General features: G+C 35.9%; 1 protein-coding gene and 2 pseudogenes across 3 annotated transcripts; 2 read left to right on the top strand and 1 right to left on the bottom strand.

The window, feature by feature from the left end:
- The first annotated feature begins 2652 nt into the window (after nucleotides 1-2652).
- LOC124891615 lies at nucleotides 2653-8638 on the top strand (annotated as a pseudogene).
- A 2842-nt stretch (nucleotides 8639-11480) lies between these two features.
- Nucleotides 11481-12617, bottom strand: LOC124891613 (annotated as a pseudogene).
- A 3521-nt stretch (nucleotides 12618-16138) lies between these two features.
- On the top strand, nucleotides 16139-22541 carry LOC107851553. 3 transcript variants are annotated; one of them, XM_047403319.1, is made up of 4 exons: nucleotides 16139-16277; nucleotides 18653-19090; nucleotides 19456-21321; nucleotides 22110-22541. In XM_047403319.1, exons 2-4 carry the CDS (start codon nucleotides 18741-18743, stop codon nucleotides 22186-22188), a joined length of 2295 nt encoding a protein of 764 aa, XP_047259275.1. In that variant the 5' UTR covers nucleotides 16139-16277; nucleotides 18653-18740; the 3' UTR covers nucleotides 22189-22541. The 3 variants fall into 3 exon arrangements, with proteins under 3 accessions (XP_047259275.1, XP_047259276.1, XP_047259277.1); XM_047403320.1 differs by having other exon boundaries at nucleotides 16263-16434; XM_047403321.1 differs by lacking the exon at nucleotides 16139-16277 and having other exon boundaries at nucleotides 18946-19086.
- The last annotated feature ends 295 nt before the right edge of the window (nucleotides 22542-22836 follow it).

Below are 22836 nucleotides of genomic sequence, written 5' to 3'. Positions count from 1 at the left end.
TTTGTGTTTTACCATATGGTCTCGTTATTTGACTTGTCTTTGAACATCTTCTCATCTATAATTAAATGAGAAAATGCACTGTTTTCACCGTAAACTATAAATAAAATTGTTGAGACACATTCGAACTTTAGGACGGTCCTATTACCTCCTTTCCTAATCAAAATCGTATTTTTGGCAATCCTAGTACCTACGTGGCACATACGTGTGTCTACGTGGACCTTTAGTGTGTTGATTCACTGATGTGCCATGTATGTGCCACGTAGGCACTAAGGTTGCCAAAAATACGATTTTAATAAAGGCAGGAGGTAATAGGACCGTCCTAAAGTTCAGATGTGTTTCAACAATTTTGTTTATAATTCAGGATGAAAACAGTGCATTTACTCTAATTAAATTAATATAAACTTTCATCATTAAACAAGATTAGCAACATATGTTTGTTATTTGGTGACAAAAGTTGTCCATCCTATTTAAATACTTTTATATTGTATTATTTTGAGTTTTCTATTTAGTGTTGGATATTTATATTAAGATTCGATTAAATTTAAATTCGTGTCAGAGACTGAAAGTCCATATAATGGCATGAGATATGAAAAATTGACCAAAGAATCATTCTAGAACCAATTCTTGAAATTAATATATCATGTGAGGAATTGACCAAGAATTAATAACGGCAGCTAGTCTCTGATGTACTAAAGCTCTCGCCATATATAGGGAAGGACTTGACTGCAAAGGTCGATTATACGTAGTCAAGAGACTGTTTTCAAGACTGGAACCCGTGACCGCTTTGATCACATGGCAGCAACTTTACCTGTTACTCCAAGGCTCGTATTCATTGATCAAGAATTAATAAGGGCAGTCAACCCTCGGTGAGCTAAAGCTCCCGTAATATGCAGGATTCACGAAAGGAACCGACCGAGAAGGCCTATTATACTTAGTCAAGAGACTGTTTTCAAGGCTTGTATTTCTATAAGAGATTGTTTTCAAGATTTGTATCTGTGACCTCTTTGATCACATGACAACAATTTTACCAGTTACTCTAATGCCCCCGTTGATTGATCAAGAATTAACAAGGGCAGTCAGTGTCCGATGCACTAAAGCTTCCGGTATGTACAGGGTTCAGGGAAGGACTCGATCGCAAAAGTCTATTATATGTATCCAAGAGACTGTTTCTAAGGCTTACATTTCTACAAGAGACTGTTTTCGAGATTTGAACCCATGACCTCTTTGATCATATGGCGGCAACTTTACCAGTTACTCCAAGGCTTCCGTTGATTGACCAAGAATTAATAAGGGCAACCCGTCCAGTGCACTAAAGCTTTCGCTATGTGCAGGGTTTAGGGAAGGATCCAACCGCAACAGTCTGTTCTACGTAGCCAAGAGACTGTTTCCACGACTTGAACCCATGACCTCTTTGATTAAATGACAACAACGTTACCAGTTACTGCAAAGCGCCCGTTCATTGACCAAGAATTAATAACCCTAGAAATTATTTAAAAACTATTATAATAAAATAAATCCAACATTTTCCAAAATAGGTAGTAAATTTCTAACTAATATTTTGCAAAATTTGATTTTCAACTTTCAATGCAAAGTAGGGCTACATTAATTCCTAACCATAGTTCTGTATTAACCTAACTAGAAAATCAAAATTCAAACTGTGAATATTTTGACTATATTCGGTATCTGAAATTTACTGATCTGAAAAATTTGAATTTGAGTCAAGGTACGTAATGTTTACACCAAATCATTCTAACTCAATATGGTTAAGTTATAAATTAAGATAACAATATATGCTAATTAACTGCGATTTAGTGATATAAGCGTATATAAAAGCACATATCGTACACTTATTGAATCCCTTGAACTCGAAATATCTGACTAATGGATGTACATTGCTCCAAGCAGTGCCATGTGAGACACCACACCGAATTGAGTATCGATATAATAAACGATACAATTATTTGTCATTTTAACGATTTATTTATTTGCTCGCCTTTTCAAATATCGACATCCCTCACGAAAAAAATATAATTTCAATCATTCCACCAAAATCGTTGATGGTCAAATTTAGCATATTAGAAAGTGAGAGCCAAGTAATTTAACTTGACTAAAATAAATTATCATAAAGTAAAAGCCATCCACATGTTTGACCATTTTTCTCCTCTTAATTTTTTTTTTAAAAAACTTTTTATGCTTTTTCCATCCATCTTTATTTATCTACTATTAATTTGACATATTTTGAATAACAGAGATAATTTTATATCATCCTATGAATATAATTGATTTAATAAAATCTATTTTACGCAACTTTACACCTTTTTTTTTTTTTTTTTTTTTACTGTAGGACCACATGGGAAAGGCGTAGTTCTTTATAGTAATAATAATTTTCCTGAATTTCTAAGGCGATAATTATTTTAAAATAATTTTTTTTTAATTTAAACGACACTTATTTTGAAACGGAGGAATCGAAATACTATTAAGCAGTCATATACTTCCAAAAAAAAAAAAGTTTTTTTTTAAGTCAATGTCCTTTATTTCATGGAAATTTCTTCCTCACAAGAAAAAATAATTGAGTCAAACCAAACTATATATTATAAATAGGTCATTCACTTCATGTCCATTCTACCAAATAATTAACATTTCAATCTCTCTTTCATTTCTACCAAAAGAATTTCCATAATACCAAAAAAATAAATAAATTATTTTTTCTTGATAATTTTTGAGTTTTAATTAAGAAAAATGGGTTTAATTTCATGCAATATTAATAATAAATTTCTTTCAAAAATAGCCACAAATGATGGACATGGAGAAAATTCAGCATATTTTGATGGTTGGAAAGCTTATGAAAATGATCCATTTCATGTAACAAAAAATCCTAATGGTGTTATTCAAATGGGTCTTGCTGAAAATAAGGTATGTCTTCTTTTCTTGGTCATAATAATCGCCTCGGTTTGCATGCACCTAAATTATTTCAGTTGATATCCTGATCGTAATGATCATCTCGGTTTTCGTGCACCTGAACTATTTCAGTTGATATCTTGATCATAATGATCGTCTCGGTTTGCATGCACCTGAACTATTTCAGTTGATGCATGTCTTGATCATAATGATCGTCTCGATTTGCGTGCACCTGAAGCCTTTTCAGTTGATATCTTGATCATAATGATCGTCTCGGTGTCCATGCACCTGAATGATTTCAGTTGATATCTTGATCATAATGATCGTCTTAGTTTGCGTGCACCTGAACTATTTCAGTTGATATCTTGATCATAATGATCGTCTTGGTTTACATGCAGCTGAACTATTTTAGTTGATGCATGTCTTGATCATAATGATCACCTCGGTTTGCGTGCACCCAAACTATTTCAGTTGATGTCTTGATCATAATGATCATCTCGATTTGCGTGCACCCAAACTATTTCAGTGATATCTTGGTGTTAATGATCGTTTAGGTTTACGTGCACCTGAACTATTTCAGTTGATATCTTGATCAATGATCGTCTCGATTTGGATGGACCTGAACTATTTTAGTTGATATACATAGCTGTTCTCAGTGACAACGCTGAAATTTTCTCTGAGGAGTTCGAAAAGTAAAGAGTAAACAATTTTATGCATGTATAAACGATGTACTTACTGGGCCCTTGCTAGCTCCGCCTCTGCCTGTTCTGATCGTTTATCAACATGGGCATCGAATAACTCTGTCCATCAAATTTTAAAGTGTAAAGCATCTAGTACCCTTCTGAATTATGACCAAATTTACTACGACACACTCTAATTTCACAGGGACCCTATTACCCCTGAACTCAATTTTAGTGTATTTTTGTCCTAATGGTGTTATTCAAATGGGTCTTGCTGAAAATCAGGTATGTTTTCTTTTCTTGATCATAATAATCGCCTCGATTTGCATGCACCTAAACTATTTCAGTTGATGTCTTGATCATAATGATCATCTCGGTTTGCGTGCACCTGAACTATTTCAGTTGATATCTTGATCATAATGATTATCTCAATTTGCGTGCACTTAATGATGTCAGTTGATATCTTGATCATAATGATCGTCTCAATTTGCATGCACCTGAACTGTTTCAGTTGATATCTTGATCATAATGATCATCTCAATTTGCATGCATCTGAACTATTTCAGATGTTATGATTTTGATCAGAATGATAGTTTCAGTTTGCGTGCTCCTAAACTATTTCAGTTGATATATTTACCTGTTCTGAGCCACAGAGGTAGAACTTTCACTAAGGAGTTCGAAAAAATAAAAAGTAAACAATTTTATGCATGTATAAATGGTGTACTTACTGGGCCCTTGCTAGCTTTACTCCGACATGTTCTGATCTCTTATGAGCATAGGCACCGTATAACTCTATCCATCAAATTTTAAACATATATTAAAATATATTAAAGAGATAAGCATTTAATATCCCCGAACTATGACCAAATCTGTTACGACACACTCCAACTTTACATGGGTCCTATTACCTCTCTGAACTCAATTTTAGTGTATTTTTGTCACCCTTTTTAGTTGATGTGGCACCTTTTTAGCTGATGTGACTCCTTTGACGTGGGCCCTATTTTTATGTAATAAATGTGTCATGTCAGCACAAAAAAAGTGATAAGAAAACGTTAAAATTGAGTTCAGGGAGGTAATAGGATTCATGTAAAGTTGGAGTGTGTCGTAGCAACTTTGGCCATAGTTTGAGTAAGTACTGGATGCTTATCTCATTTTATTCATGTATAAACGGTGTACTTACTGGGCCCTTGCTAGCTCGGCCCCTGCCTGTTCTGATCTCTTATCAGCATAACTAGGCATCGAATAACTCTGTCCATCAAATTTTAAACATATATTAAATTCAAATAAAGTTGTATAAATATAACATAATTCTTGATCATACACTTATAAACTTCTTTTTGTTTTTTTTTGCAGCTTTGTTTTGATTTAATTCAAGAATGGATAATTAAAAACCCAAAAGCTTCCATTTGTACACATGAAGGTGTTCAAGATTTCCAACATATTGCTATATTTCAAGACTATCATGGCTTGCCAGAATTTAGAAAGGTATAAGAAACATGAAATCTCAAGTTTAAATTCTGAATCTGCGTTTCACTAAATTTATTGAGAAAATTATTGAATATGTACATATAATAAACTGTGAACCTAGTAGCGTAAGTCAGCTGTCGATTCAGTAATATATAAGTGAGGAATCGTAAGAACTTATAAACGTCAAATTCTGAATCCACTAAATCGCTAAATATGTACATATAAGAATAAATTGTGAACTAGCAGCGTAAGTAAGTTGTGGATTCAGTAATAAGTGAGGAATCGTCAGAATGCATAAATGTCAAATTCTGAATCCATTATTTTTGTGAATTTATTGAGAAAATCATTAAATATGTATATATAATAAACTGTGATCCTAGTAGCATAAATAAGTCTTGGATTCGTAATAAGCAAGAAAATCGTCAAAACTCATAAACGTCAAATTCTGAATATGCTACTTTTGTTGAGAAAATCACTAAATATGTACGTATAATAAACCGTGGACCTAGTAGCATAAATAAGTCGTGGATTCGTAATAAGCGAGAAAATCGTCAAAACTCATAAACGTCAAATTCTGAATCCGTTACTTTTGTTGAGAAAATCACTAAATATGTATGTATAATAAACTGTGAACCTAGTGGCATAAGTAAGTTGTGGATTCAGTAATATATAAGTGAGGAATCGTCGTAACTCATAAACGTCAAATTCTGAATCAGCTATGTACGTATAGTACCCAGTAGTATAAATTAGTTGTGGATTCAGTAATAAGTGAAGAATCTTCAGAACTCATAAACGTCAAAATTCTGAATCAGCTATGTACGTATAATAAACCGTGGACCTAGTAGTATAAATAAGTTGTTGATTCCGTAATAAGTACGGAACTAGACTGAAACTTCACCTGTCACAAAACAATTTCAGAACTCATAAACATCAAATTCCAAATAACTAAGTACGTATATAAACTGTGGACCTAGTAGTATAAATAAGTTGTAAATTCAGTAATAAGTACGGAATCATCAGAACTAATAAACGTCAAATTCTGAATTAGCTATGTACGTATAATAAACCGTGGACCTAGTAGCGTGTAAATAAGGTGTGGATTCAGTAATAAGTGAGGAATCATCAGAACTCATAAACGTCAAATTCTGAATCAGCTATGTACGTATAATAAGCCGTGAACCTAGCAGTATAAATAAGTTGTGAATACAGTAATAACTACGGAATCATCAGCTATGTACGTATAATAAACCGTGAACCTAGTGGTATAAATAAGTTGAGGATTCAGTAATAAGTACGTATAATAAACCATGAACCCAGTGGTATAAATATGTTGTGGATTCAGTAATAAGTGAGAAATCGTCAGAACTCATAAACGTCAAATTCTGAATCAGCTATTTATGTATAAGTACGGAATTGTGAATTCAGAACTCATAAACGTCAAATGTGGACCTAGTAGTATAAATAAGTTATGGATTCAGTAATAAGTACGGAATCGTGAGAACTCATAAACGTCAAATTCTGAATCAGTTATTTTATGAATTTTCAGGCTGTTGCTAGTGGCGGATCTACATAGGGCCCAGGGGGTTCATCCGAACCTCCTTCGTCGGAAAATTATACTATTTTTACATGGTAATTTTTTTTTATGTATAAATAGTAGAGGTTGAACCCCCTTCGATTAGTTTGTATATGTACTACTGAACCTCCTCACTGAAAATTCTGGATCCGCCCCTGGCTGTTGCAAGATTCATGGAGAAAGTGAGAGGAGATAGAGTAACATTTGATCCAGAAAGAATAGTTATGAGTGGAGGAGCAACTGGTGCTCATGAAACTCTTGCATTTTGTTTGGCTGATCCTGGTGATGCTTTTCTAGTTCCTACACCATATTATCCAGGGTAAGTTTATCGGAAACAGCCTCTCTATTTCTTCGAATGTGGTGGTATGGACTGCGTACATTATACCCTCTTAAATTCGTCGGAATACACTGAGTCTGTTGTTGTTGTTGTGTAACTCAAGGTGAAGAGGAGCCTTGATGTAACTAGTAAAGTTGTTATCATGTGATAGAAGGTTACGGGTTCAAGCCATGCAAATAGCTCTGATAGAAATGTAAAGTAGGTTGTGTAAAGTAGACCGTACCCTTGTGGTCCGACCTTTCTCTGGATTTTGCACATAGCGAAAATTTTTAGTGTACTGGACTGTCCTTTTAAGTAAGTCCTCTGGTGACAACCTAAGTTGCTCGGACTCTTCAAAAATGTTGACGCACTTGTGTCGAATTCTTCAAAAATACACTAATTCGAAGGATCCGACATGCATCCGTCGACATTTTTGAAGAGTTCGAGTAACATAGGTGACAACCTCCTAAGTTGCTTGGACTCTCCGAATATCGCCGCACCCGTGTTTGATCCTCCAAAATAGTGTAAGTCCGTCCTCTAGTGACAACCTTCGAAGTTGCTTGGACTCTTCAAAATGTTGCTGCACCATGTCTGATTCTCCAAAAATATATTACTTTTAAAAATTCGATATGCATCTATAGACATTTTTGAATAATCTGAGCAACTTAGACAACCTCAATAACATCTCGACTAATTTCACGAGATGCCTATCACCTCTAACCAACGACCTGCTAACTCCAACTATCACTTTGGAAGATGCATATGAAAAAGCTATACAATCAAGAATCAAAGTAAAAGGTTTACTTATAAACAATCCATTAGGGACAATTTTGGATAGGGAAACCTTAAAAGACATACTAATATTCATCAATGACAAAAACATCCACCTAGTATGTGATGAAATCTATGCTGCGACCTTCTTTCATCAGTATCACAGAGGTTAAGGAGGAGATTGTTGGATGCATCAATGATTTAGTACATATCGTGTATAGCCTGTCGAAAAATCTAGGAATCATATACTCGTACAACACTGCACGAAAGATGTTGTTTCGACGTAGACACAGAGGTTGGTCGCATCCATGTTGTCAGACACAACCTTTTTGGAAAATCTCATGGCTCAGAGTGCGACAAGGCTAGCACAGAGGCATGGTTTGTTCACAAATGGACTAGCACAAGTTGGGATTACAACATTGAAGAGTAATGCTGGTTTATTTATTTGGATGGATTTGAGAAGACTGCTTAAAGAGTCATCAACATTTGATGATGAATTGGAAATTTGGCATATAATTATTAATGAACTTTGGCAACTTAACTATGTCGTTCAGATCAGCTTGCACACATGTCGACTATTTCACCAAGGTGGACACATCGACTATGGTCCAAGCTAGGACTTAACTATGTCTTTCAGATCAGCTTGTACACATGTCGACTATTTCATCAAGGCAGGACTAAACTATGTCATCCAGATCAGCTAGCACACACATGTCGACTATTTCGCCAAAGTAGGACTTAACTATGTCGTCCAGATCAGCTAGCACACATGTCGACTATGTCTCCAATGTAGGACTTAACTATGTCGTTCAGATCAGCTTGCACACATGTCTACTATTTCATCAAGGCAGGACTTAACTATGTCATCCAGATCAGCTAGCACACATGTCGATTATTTCGCCATGGTAGGACTTAACTATGTTGTTCAGATCAGCTTGCACACATGTCGATTATATCTCCAAGATAGGACTTAACAATGTCGTTCAGATCAGCTTGCACACATGTCGACTATTTCATCAAGGCAGGACTTAACTATGTCGTTCAAATCAGCTTGCACACATGTCGACTATTTTTCCAAGGTAGGACTTAACTATGTCGTTCAGATCAGCTTGCACACATGTCGACTATTTCTCCAAGGTAGGACTTAAATATGTCGTTCAGATCAGCTTGCACACATGTCGGCTATTATTTCACCAAGGTGTACACATCAACTATGATCATAACTAGGACTTAACTATGTTGTTCAGATCAGCTTGCACATATGTCAACTATTTCACCAAGGTGGACATATCGACTATGGTCCTAGCTAGGACTTAACTATGTCGTTCAAATTAGCTTGCACACATGTAGACTATTTCATCAAGGCAGGACTAAACTATGTCATCCAGATCAGCTAGCACACACGTGTCGACTATTTCGCCAAGGTAGGACTTAACTATGTCGTCCAGATCAGCTAACACACATGTCAACTATTTCTCCAATGTAGGACTTAACTATGTCGTTCAGATCAGCTTGCACACATGTCGACTATTTCATCAAGGCAGGACTTAACTATATCGTCTAGATCAGCTAGCACACATGTCAACTATTTCGCCAAGGTAGGACTTAACTATGTCGTTTAGATCAGCTTGCACACATGTCGATTTCGCCAAGGTAGGACTTAACTATGTCATTCATATCAGCTTGCACACATGTCGATTATATCTCCAAGATAGGACTTAACAATGTCGTTCAGATCAGCTTGCACACATGTCGACTATTTCATCAAGGCAGGACTTAACTAAGTCGTTCAGATCAGCTTGCACACATGTCGACTATTTCTCCAAGGTAGGACTTAACTATGTCGTTCAGATCAGCTTGCACACATGTTGGCTATTATTTCACCAAGGTGGACACATCGACTATGATCATAACTAGGACTTAACTATGTCGTTCAGATCAGCTTGCACACATATTGACTATTTCACCAAGGTGGACACATCGTCTATGGTCCAAGCTAGGACTTAACTATGTCGTTTAGATTAGCTTGCACACATGTCAACTATTTCATCAAGGCAGGACTAAACTATGTCATCCAGATTAGCTAGCACACCCATGGAGACTATTTCGCCAAAGTAGGACTTAACTATGTCGTCCAGATCAGCTAGCACACATGTCGATTATGTCTTCAATGTAGGACTTAACTATGTCGTTCAGATCAGCTTGCACACATGTCGACTATTTCATCAAGGCAAGACTTAACTATGTCGTCCAGATCAGCTAGCACACATGTCGACTATTTTGCCAAGGTAGGACTTAACTATGTCGTTCAGATCAGCTTGCACACATGTCTACGTCGACTATATCTCCAAGCTAGGACTTAAATATGTCGTTCATATCAGCTTGCACACATGTCGACTATTTCATTAAGGCAGGACTTAACTATGTCGTTCAGATCAGCTTGCACACATGTCGACTATTTTGCTAAGGTAGGACTTAACTATGTCGTTCAGATCAGCTTGCACACATGTTGACTATTTCTCCAAGGTAGGACTTAACTATATCGTTCAGATCAGCTTGCACACATGTCGGCTATTATTTCACCAAGGTGGATACATCGACTATGATCATAACTAGGACTTAATTATGTCGTTCAGATCAGCTTGCACATATGTCGACTATTTCACCAAGGTGGATACATAGACTATGGTCTAAGCTAGGACTTAACTATGTTGTCCAGATCAGCTTGCACACATATCAACTATTTCACAAAGGTAGACACATCGACTATGATCCAAGCTAGGACTTAACTTTGTCATCTAAGTCAGTTTGCACACATGTCAGCTATTATTTCGCCAAGGTGGACACATCGACTATGATCATAACTAGGACTTAACTATGTCGTTCAGATCAGCTTGCACATATGTCAACTATTTCACCAAAGTGGACACATCGACTATGGTCCAAGCTAGGACTTAACTATGTCGTCCAGATCAGCTTGCACACATGTCAACTATTTCATCAAGGTGGACACATGTCGACTATTTCGCCATGGTAGGACTTAACTATGCCATCCAGATCAGCTTGTACACATGTCGACTATTTCATTAAGGTAGACACATCGACCATTTCATTGAGTACCTGATATGTCCATCTAATTGTTGGTAAGTCTCTAGTAACATAACATAGAATGAAAATTCATAGTGATTCATTGTATTTTGATGTTCGACTAATTCAGAAGTATGACGCTGAGGACATTTTAGAAAAAAAGATGTCCGGCCTAGAAAAAGAACTAAGACTATCTGATGAAAAACTTTCTCGTAGTCAAAATAGCTTATGAAAGAAAGCGAGCAGAAGCATGACCTTTCTTATGGAAGAATATAAACAAAGCAAGATTTCGATCAGACACGTATCGTAGGACCAAAGGCGGAGGTAGAAATAACATTAGCAAGAGCTCCTTTTAAATAAAAATACAAAATAGTATGCCCTTCGACATGAAGGTCTAGCTCCTTTTATACGAGTGAGTATTCAGGGTTTAATAATATATCGAGAATCACTCTCTCTTACTTTACATTGAATAAGAAATAAATATTTTTTTACCTCTAACATTGCCTCGGGATCTTCAGTGCTCCTTGACCTTCCACGTGTCTTTAGCTAACTTGACCACATGTCGTACCTATTTTTGCCCTATACACATAGGACGAAAAACAAAATTCTAGAAGATTCAGCATATAATAATATAAGTATACATACATACATAAAACAAAAACAACTGAACTATTAACATGATGTAATATTATTCACGAAACCAGGGAAGACACAAAGCATCTTCAGCAGTAGTTCTTTTATTTGGATCATAAGTAAGAAATTTATTCAAAAGATCAATGCCACAATTAGATAATGGAGTTTGTATAAATGAAATAACAGGAAATTTACTTCTTAATGAGTAATTATACCTTTGATTAACAAAATTAGCCTTGTTTAATCCAGGTAGTTTACTAAATCCTGGCCAAATTTCATCATTTGGGGTTCCAAGAATTTGAAAAATCTTTTGTATGTGTTCAATTTCTGATTTTCCATCGAAATCGGTTTATTATTTAATAATTCAACCATTATACATCCCAATGACCACATGTCGACTGTGGTCGAGTGGCATTGTCTCCTCCCACCCAACAAAAGTTCTGGCGACCTGTACCATAAAGTAACAACATTATGAGTATAGGGCACGTTTTTCAATGGGCTTTGAATAGGATGCGTCAGGCCAAAATCTCCGATTTTTAACTCGCCTTTGTCATTTACGAGTAAATTCGAAGGCTTTAGGTCACGATGCATTATCCAATTATCGTGAAAGTACCTAACGCCTTCCAAAAGCTGGATCATGAGGAATTTGATCTCCGTCTGACTGAATGGATGCTTCATCTTCTCTGACAACGATTTCAGATCGTGTTCCACGTACTCCATCACTATGAAAATGTCGTCTAGGGTGGTCCCTACGACGACTTCGTTTACGTGTATGATTGAAGGATGATGACATTTGAGAAGAATGTTAATTTCCCTTAGAAAAATTATAGGAAAACCTTGTTCTTTTTCTAATAATTTAATTTTCTTTAATGCAACAATTTCTCCTATATTTTTTGCTCTAGCTTTGTATACAACTCCATATGTACCTTCACCTATCTTGTTAAGCCTCTCAAATTCCTCCACACTTCTACAACACTCAAACATGTTAAAGAATTAATAGTATCGGAGTGCTAGGGTGGTCAGCTGAAAACCCTTCACTAGAAAATTATAAAAACTAGGAAAGAAAAGAATTAATAGTGAAAAATTCAACATGGGATCGGAGCGATAAGGTGATCAGCTGAAACCCTTCGCTAGAAAATTATACAAACTAAAGTGTATATTCAATATGGGGGCAGGGCTACAATTTACCAGGATGGACAGTCGAACACCTTTCTCTGAGTGGGGCTTCAATATATCTAGGGCAGAGGCTGATCCAAGATTCGAAAGCTCCGGGTGCCACCTTATTTTGAACATAACGTATACTTCGTACGATATTTTAGGATAGTGGAATCAATATTCAAAGATTAAACTATAATTATATATATCTAACAAGTGTTAGTATTACATAAATGCTTGCCTAGTTGGTATTGTCAAGTGCTTTGTAAAGAAGAGGTCACGGGTTCTATTCTTCATAGTCATATTTTTTATTTTTTTTAAAGAGAAAACAGACAAGTGCTAAAAATCATTCTAAAAATAAAGTACAAAGTGAGTTTCTAACCCGCGTTGTTGGAGTTAAACCAAACAATTTTGACCACTTACATCACTAGTCCCTTTGATATTGTGGGTGCCAAGCATAATATTTATACATTAACTGATACATATACACATAAATATACAGGGTTTCATCTGAGAAGTGTGGGTGCCGTGCCACCCCATACCTTCTACATAGATTCGCCCCTGACCTAGGGTAGTTAGTCGAGCACCCTTTGCTGAAAAATTATACAGACTAAAGATTAGAGTAGGAACGAAAATTCAATATGGAGGCGGGGTACAATATACCAAGATGGACAGTCGAACACCTTTCTCTGGATGGAGCTTCAATAGACCTAGGGTAGTCAGTCGAGCACCCTTTGCTGGATACAAACTAAAAATTAGACTAGGGAAAGAAATTCAATATGCATGGGGTCGGGGCTACCGTATGCCAGGGTTGGACAGTCGAACACCTTTCTCTAGGTGGAGCTTCAATATACCTAATAAGGTAGTCAGTTGAGCACCCTTTGCCGAAAAATTATACAAACAAAAAGAATAGAGTAGGAAAAAAAAATCCAATATAGGGGCAGGGCTACAATATATCAGGGGTGGACAGTCGAACATGCTTCGCTAAGTGGAGCTTCAATATACTAAGGTAGTCGGTCGAGCACTCTTTGTTGGAAAATTATACAAACTAGAGGTGGGGAGGAGGAATATTTATAATAGTAGTAATTAATTACTCCAAACCAAATTTAATTAGGAATTTGGATACCTAATTAAAATTGAATTAACTAAACTAAAATATTTAGGATTATTAATCTTAGATTTAATTAATTGGAACTAATGAAATTGTACCATATATATATATATGAAATATTTGTTAGATATTTCAAATTAATTATTTATATTATATATCCAACTTGGAGGCCAAGTATTATGTTACAACTTAATAGACAAGTATCACATTTTCTTTGTCCCAAAGTATAAAATTTGACTTAATAGACAATATATATAAATATTTAACTTAAGATAAATATAAATATTATGTATGACTCTGTCACTGATCGTGTCTGAAATTCACCTAGAAATTACCCACATATTAAGCTCTAATCATAGCCATAATCATGTGCTAATTAATAATATACTTTTCTTTTCGAATTACTCTAATAAAAAAAAAATAAAGGGGGTATAGATGTTGATAATCTCACTAAAACAATAAGAAGCTAATATTAATTTGGTCCTTCAATTGTTGTTAAATTATAATTTTAGTTTTTATGATATTTGATTAAGTATATTAAGTCATTAGTTAAATAAATTTTATTTATCATTTTCTTGCTTTTGAATATATACGAATTTATCATAATTATTAACAGTTTTCACCACCTAATTATTCATGCATCTTGTTAAATTTATATTTTTATAATTACATATTTGACGATAATATAGATTTATTATTAAGGAAGGACCAAAAGTGTTATGATATTGCAAACATGAAAGACTATTAAATATTAATGCATTATATAAGAAAAAAAATAATGACTTTGATTTTAAATTCAAAGATAAATAATTGTTTTAGTTTTTTCTCTTATAATCACTATATTATTTGGTACTATGCATATTCGATTTCTTTGCTTGTGCATACTTTATAAATTTATTAAAATTATTAACCATTTTACCACCTAATTATTCATGCCTCTAGTTAAAAATTTGTATTTATTTCATAGTAATATAGGTTTACAATATGCTAAAATATAATATATTTTCTACATGAAGGTCACATTTTCGATTAATAATAATAATAATACAAGTGTAATTTCATAAGTGTGTTTGAAAGGATCGTGTGTATGCAATCTTATCTTATCTTATGGAAATAGAAAGTTTGTTTTCGATAGACTACCGATTCAAGTAAAACATATTAAAATTAAATATGAAAATGAAATACAGTAATGAAGAAGTTATGCTAAACAATAATAAGAAGAAAACAACAAATAAATGATACCGTAGTTGGAACAACGACATACCCAGTGTATTTTTTACAAAGTGAGATTTAGGAAGAGTAAAGTGTACGTAGTCTGTACCTCTAGCTCAGAACTGAGGTAGAGAAGTTGTTTCCGATAGACCCTTAGCTCGAGACAAAAATAGTCTGGAAAAAGACGTAATAGAAGAACAAAGACAATAGATAGTAATAAAGCCGAAACAAATGAAACAACATTTCGATTAACTAACGTTAAATATGCTAAATCATACATCACAAAGACCAAAAAGACGACGACGACAACAACAAAAACATCTCCGGTATATTCCCACAAATTGGAGTTTGGGGAGGATAAAGTATACGCGTCTGTACCACCACCTCAGAGAAGGGGTAGAGAGACGGTTTTTGATAGATCCTCGACTCAAGGTTACAAGGACCAAAAAAATGACGACGATGACGACAACAACGATGACAATAACAACAACAACAACAACATATCCGGTATATTCCCACAAAGTGCGGTCTTGAAAGGATAAAGTACACAATTCGTACCACTGCATCAGAGATGAAGTAGAGAGACAATTTTCGATAGAACCTCAACTCAATGTTACAAGGACCAAAAAAATGACAACAATATGAACAACAACAACATATCCGGTATATTCCTACAAAGTGGGGTCCAGAAAGAATAAACTGTACGAAATTCGTACCACTGCCTCAGAAATAAGGTAGTAAGACAGTTTCCAATAGACCCTCGACTCAAGGTTACAAGGACCAAAAAGACTACGACAACGACGACAACAACAACAACATATCTGGTATATTGCCACAAAGTAGAGTCTGAGGAGAATGAAATATATGCAGTCCATACCACAACCTCAGAGATAAGGAAGAGAGACAGTTTTCGATAGACCCTCGACTAAAGGTTACAAGGACCAAAAAGACGACAACAACATGAACAACAACAACAACAACAACAACAACAACATATCCGACATAATCCCATAAAGTAAGGTCTGGAGAGGATAAAGTGTATGCAATCCGTACCACTGCCTCAGAAATAAGATAGAGAGCCAGTTTTCGATAGAGAGCCAGTTTCCAATAGACCCTCGACTCAAGGTTACAAGGACCAAAAAGAAATTACTGATAATATAAGGACTAAAATGACTATTATTCCATATTTAATTGACACAAAGAACCTAACAAATAAAATAATAGGGGGCAAGTTTGACAATTTCTTGCAAGTTTTGAGGGCTAAAGTGGTCAATAAAAATCATTTTAGGGTTGTTTACGTTCATCTCTCTCAACCTCAAGTGCCAAACTACATCTCAATCTGTTTCATGCAAATCTTTCATTGATGTTAAAGAGGTAAAAAATTTAAAAATTAATTAAAAAAATTAAAATCCCAGTAATTATTTATCATTTTATACCAATTAATTTCAATTCTTGAAAAAAAAAAAAAGTTTACAAAAATTATACATTGTGTAACATGAATTTTCTTGAATTAAGGTTGACCAAGTACTAGGTAATGAACCCCATGTTGTTGTTTTTTCCACTAGTGTCTCTTTTATTGTTTCTTGAATAATATTTTTTTTTCAATTTTTTTTTTTGTATGTGTATTCTTGATTAGTGCTTCTTAATTGTGTAAATAATTAATCTTTATTTGTTTAATTGGAATGTAGGTTGATTTTCATGGTTCTATTAAGCAAATTTTGTTATGGGGTTTTTGGTGTTAGCTTAATTATGCTATTGGTTTACTTGATTATCTTTTCTTGATATTCCAAAGATTGAAACTTTATATGGTTAATTGTTGTTTTTATTTTGATTGGTATTCTTGATTGAGTGTTATTTGATTAGTTTATTTTTTTTGGTTTTGAATAATGCTTGTGGTTACTTGATTAGTGCTTTTTAATTGTCCAAAGAATTAAACTTTATCTGTTTAATTGGGAATGTAGCTTGATTTTCATGGTCCTATTAAGCAAATTTTCATCTGGGGATTTTTTTTTTAATAACCGTGGTGTCGTATTTCCTTTATTATCTAGCAGAGTGTTATCCCATTTTGTTGTGTGCTTTTATGATTTTTGTTTGTTATACTGTTATATGTCCTGAGCCAGGGGTCTAGGGGTCTATCGGAAACTGCCTCTCTACTTCATCTGAGGTAGTGGTATGGACTGCGTACACTTTATCCTCCCCAATCCCCACTTTGTGGAATACAATGGGTATGTTGTTGTTGAACCGTGGTGTCCGGACCAGCTTGTGCGCACCTCAACTAATTCCACGAGATATCTGCCATGCCACCTCAATACCAAGTAACTCTGTCTACCAAGGCTAGGATGGATGGGAAGGATCACCTAGTGTTTTTTGTCTCTGCTGGAATTTGAAGAATCACCTAGGACAGCTCACAGCTTAGCTTAATTATGCTTTTGGTTTACTTGAGTATCCTTTCTTGATATTCTAAAGACTGAAACTTTAGTTGTTAAAGTGGAAATATAGCTTGATTTTCATGGTCCCATTAAGCAGATTTTGTTATGGGGAGTTTTTGGTTTTAGCTTAATTATGCTATTGGTTTACTTTATTACCTTTCCTTGATATTCCAAAGACTGAAACTTTATCTGTTTAATCGGGAATGTAGCTTGATTTTCATGAACCCATATTGTTGTTATTATGTTAATTGGTATTCTTGATCAAGTGTTATTTGATTAGGGTTAGTTTTAGTTTTGGTTTTGTTTTTATGCCTGTGGTTACTTGATTAGTTCTTCTTAATAGTCCTAAGAATGACACTTTACCTGTGTAATTGGGAACCTAGCTTGATTTTCACGGTTCCATTGTGAAAATTTTCTTCTGGTGTTTTTGTTTTTAGCTTAATTATGCTTTTGTGAGTTGATTATGGTTTCTTAACATTCCAAAGAATTAAGCTTTATTTGTACACCCAAGGATGAGTCTGAGGGCCAATCATAAACGACATATCTATCTCCATGATATAGGTTTAAGGTCCGCATACACTCTCCTTCGTAAAATCCACCTAGTTATGATGATGTTGTTCACTCAAGGGTGTGGCCTCGTGTTCAACAAAGTGGGTTGAGAACTATGAAGTCTCAGGTTCACTTCTGTAAAAAAACACTAGGTGATTGTCTTCCCATCTGTGTAAGCCTTGATGGACAGAGTTATTCCGTACCCATACTGGTGGGAGGTAGCAGGTGCCCCGTGGAATTAATCGAGGTGCGCAGAAGCTGGCCTTGGCACCACTCTTATCAAAAAAAGAGCCGAGCTTTATTTGTTAAGCTGGGAATGTAGCTTGGTTTTGTTGGTCCCATACTCCCATTAAACAAATTTTCTTATGTGGATCTTGTTTATAGCTGAATTATATTTTGATGACTTGATTTTCCCTTCTTAATATTCCAGAGACTTCAACTTTATTTGTTAAATTGGTAATCAATCTATTTTTATGGTCCCGTTAAACATTTTTAGCTTAATTATACTTTTGGTGAATTGACTATTCCTTCTTAACACTCCAAAGAATTTAAACTTTATTTGTTAAATTGGGAGTGTAACTTGATTTTCATGGTCCCATTGATTTATTTTACTGGTGCATCCCATTATGTGCTGCGTAACAAATTTGTTTATGGGGTTCTTTGTTTTTAGCTTTAAACTTCTCCTGTGTCGTTGTGCCAACGGTTACTTGCCTATTGCTTCTCAATGGTCTAACGACTTCAATTTTAGTAATTGGGATTTTCTATTTGCAGTTGCAATACTATTTTGGGCTGTATGACAAAGGTATATTCGTTTAGCTATTGCCATTTATTTGGTTGAAGCTTTTATGCTGTCCTAGTGATGGCCTCCAAGAAAATAATTGCCATTTGTCAATCGGGAGGGGAGTTTGTGACCAACAATGAAGATGGGTCTCTTACATATGTTGGCGGGGAGGCATATGCTCTAGACCTAGATAACCAGACGCTTCTGAATGATTTTAAGCAAGAAGTAGCGGAAAATTTTGAGTGTGGCACCAATGGAATGACGATTAAGTATTTTCTGCCGGGGAATAAGAAGACTCTCATCACAATTTCTAAAGATAAGGACCTCAAGCGTATGATCAACTTCTTCAAAGATTCTGAACAAGTAGAGGTGTTTATAATTGCAGAAGAAGGTGTTGCTCGAAGTACTCCAAATGTGACTGCCAGTAGGTATTTACTTCTCTTTATATTCAGTTCAGTCTGCTGCTTTGTATCCTCTTTGCATAAGTCACACCTTAAGTATTTCCTTGAATCTTAGCATGCTAAGTTTCTATTTGTTCGGATTGTAGTGGTTTTTCATACTCTTTTTTTTCGATCTGCTTTGATATGCTTTTCCTAGAGCCAAGGGTCTATCAGAAACAACCTCTCTACCTTCCAAGGTAGGGGTAAGGATTTTGTACACTCTAGCCTCCCCAAACCTCACTTGTGGGATTACACTGGGTATGTTGTTGTTGATTTGTTCCAGTGAGCGCTTTGTTTTGTTACATTTGTTTGTTGTTGACTTAAATTTCTTTATAATTTATTTAACTTTGAAGGTCAAGCCGGACCAACGTATCCGAGCCTGCACATACTCCTGTTATGCCCGTGGATATGATCCATTCTGATGATCTGTTTCAAGCACCTGTTGAAATTAGTCCCCTAGGTGGTTATCCGAGTAGCAATGATGAGAAGCATCGCAAAGCAGCCATGCAGTGGGAGAATGCCATCACTGGAGTGGGCCAAAGATTTAACAGCTTTACTGAATTCCGTGAAGCTCTTCATAAATACTCAATTGCCCATGGATTTACTTATAAATACAAGAAAAATGAAAGTCGCAGAGTAACTGCTAAATGCAAGTCAGAAGGTTGTGCTTGGTCAATATATGCATCAAAGTTGCCTACCACTGAGCTAATATGTATTAAGACAATGAACCCGAAGCATACATGTGATGGAGCTGCAGTAAAAGCTGGCTACCGGTCCACAAGGGGATGGATGGGAAATATAATAAAGGAAAAGTTGAAGGTTGCTCCGAATTACAAGCCTAAGGATATTGCAAATGATATTGAGCGTGAATATGGCATTCAGTTGAACTACTCTCAGGCAAGACGTGCGAAAGAGAAGGCAAGAGAGCAGCTTCAAGGTTCTTACAGAGAGGCATACAGCCAGTTACCTTTATTATGTGAGAAAATTAGAGAAACTAATCCTGGTAGTGTTGCTATAGTTGTTGCAAAGGAGGACTCGAGCTTCCATCGTTTATTTATCTCGTTTCATGCGTCAATATCTGGTTTTCGACAAGGTTGTCGCCCTCTTCTATTCCTTGACAGCACTGTTCTCTATGCAAAATATCAAGGAACACTATTGGCCGCCGTAGGTGTGGATGGAAATGATGGTGTCTTCCCTTTAGCCTTTGCGGTTGTAGATGAGGAGACGAATGACAACTGGCATTGGTTTCTTTCAGAACTTAAATCTGCTGTACCAATGTCCTGCCCAATAACATTTGTTTGTGATTTCCAAAGAGGCATTAGCGAGTCATTGCATGATATATTTAATGAAGAGTGTCACCATGGTTATTGCCTGCGCTATCTTGCAGAAAAATTGAATAACGATTTGCAAGGACAGTTTTCTCATGAAGCTAGACGTCTTATGATCCAAGATTTATATACTGCTGCTTGTGCCCCAACACCTGAGAGTTTTGAACGCTGCGCTGAAAATATAAGAGCAATCTCACCTGATGCATACGATTGGGTCACTCGAAGTGAGCCCGAACATTGGGCGAATGCGCTTTTTGGTGGGGCAAGGTATGGCCTCTTGACTTCCAACTTTGGGCAACCTTTTTATGATTGGGTGATGGACGTGAATGAGCTGCCGATAACTCAAATGGTTGATGTATTACGAGGGAAGATAATGGAATTGATCTATACTAGGCGAGTTGAGTCCAGTCAGTGGGATACGAGATTGACACCGTTGATGGAAGAAAAACTTCAGAGTGAAACCACAAAAGCAAGGTTACTTCATGTGATACCCTCACATGGAAGCACATTTGAAGTTCGCGGTGAGTCTGTTGACGTAGTTGATATTGATCAATGGGATTGTAGTTGCAAAGGTTGGCAACTATATGGGATGCCTTGCTGCCATGCTATTGCAGTTTTTGAAGGCATAGGAAGGAGTCCATATGATTATTGTGCCAGATACTTCACAACAGAGAGTTACCACGTAACATACGTTGAATCAATTAACCCCATTCCTAACCTGGAAAACCCAGCAAATGGTGAAGTTGATGCGGCAGTTATTATTACTCCCCCACCATCCAAACGTCCACCTGGCAGACCAAAGCTGAAAAAGGTCGACGCTTTTGACATTGTTAAACGGCAGATGCAGTGTAGCAAGTGTAAGGGCCTAGGTCACAATAAGAAGACATGTGGGTAAGTTTACTGAACTCTTCTCTGATGAATGTATCATGTCTCTTTTAAAGTAACATCACTCGTTCTGAAAATTAACTGGTTACTTGCAAATCATTGATATGTTGACTAGTAAACTGTGTTTCTTCCTTGTTCTTTATATTCCTGGATCATTGATATCATTTGATACATACATGTTACCCCATGTATGCTGCTTAATTATTCAAAGTTGGCATATCCTATGGACCATCTATAAACATCTTTTTTTTTTCTTCGTTTTCATTTGGAAAGGGGTGTGAGGATGGATTAGCATATAATTGGTCGAGAATGACACTGTCGTCTTATTCTGGGATAGTAAGACGGTGTTTCTCCATGTCAGTGTTAGGGGAAGCGCCCTGCCTGAACTTTTTGAGCTTCAGGGCGAAGCGCATTTTGAATGAGCCTCTGACAATACTGTTGGATTGCTGTTATTTTAGCGATGTTTAGTTAACACAATGGGTGAGGATTGATTAAATGTCTGAATTGGACTTGAAGTTTGCAACTATTTTTTAAATCGAACAGTGAATTTCAGTTATGAAACTTCACAGTGATTATAACTCTTTCCGATTTCCAAATCGTCATGAAGTTGTGCATATTCATGCTACCTTTTCTAAGTAGCAAGAAAATGCATTCTATTAGAGAAGTCTTTTCAAAATCATCATTTGTTGATTTCTCTTTATAGTTGTTCACTCTGATCATGTTTTTAATTTTGATACCATGTCTCCAAGTATTATTGTCTATGACTAAACGGATGCTTCGTCTTCTTGAAACAGGAAGGTAAATAAGTTTGACGAATCAGATCCTTTACTCCTTGCGGGCTTGGTAACTGAAGACCTCGAAGGCACGGAGTGATTTTCGGTACCTTGTCTACTCGAGTTTAAAGTTAAAATTTTTAGTTAATTATAGAAACATCGATCATCTCTTGTAGTTGGCTGCATTAGTCAGACCTCATCTCTTAAAGTCACACATTCTGGTTTTATTGTTGTCCCTCTCCATTGAACTGGAAATAAAGTTGTAGAGAAGCATTACGAAAAAAGGAAGAGAGGATATAACAGTTAGTGTCAAAGTGAAGGCATTTTATACTGTCAAGTGTCAAGAGTATCCTTTGTTAATGAAAAGGAAGTGTCTTTCTATGGAATTCTGTTCGAAGCTACTTGGTGGATTAGTTGAGATGCATGCTACTGGCAATTTACAGGTTTCTTGCAGATCATGGGCGTAAATTTGTGTGAGTTTCTTTGTTTTTCCATCTCTTGTTTGTGATTTCTATTGTTATATGTTGTTTCATTAACCGCGATTATCTTGTTGCAACTGGTTGTTGCTACTGCGTCTTTTAATTGTTCTTTGAGCCGAAGGTCTATCAGAAACTCTACCCTCTCCATGCCCCACGGGTTGGTCAAATTGTGTTTGTTGTTGTTTGTGAAGGGGATTCTACCCTCTCTATACCCCACGGGTGGGATCACATTCTGTTTGCGGGTGGGTTCAACCCTTAGAAACAGCCCC

The sequence above is a fragment of the Capsicum annuum genome, unplaced genomic scaffold (assembly GCF_002878395.1).
Source record: "Capsicum annuum cultivar UCD-10X-F1 unplaced genomic scaffold, UCD10Xv1.1 ctg3868, whole genome shotgun sequence".
NCBI classification, from domain to species: Eukaryota; Viridiplantae; Streptophyta; class Magnoliopsida; order Solanales; family Solanaceae; genus Capsicum; species Capsicum annuum.
The sequence above is the reverse complement of the archived record's forward strand: the minus strand, read 5'-3'. Positions and strand labels throughout refer to the sequence as shown.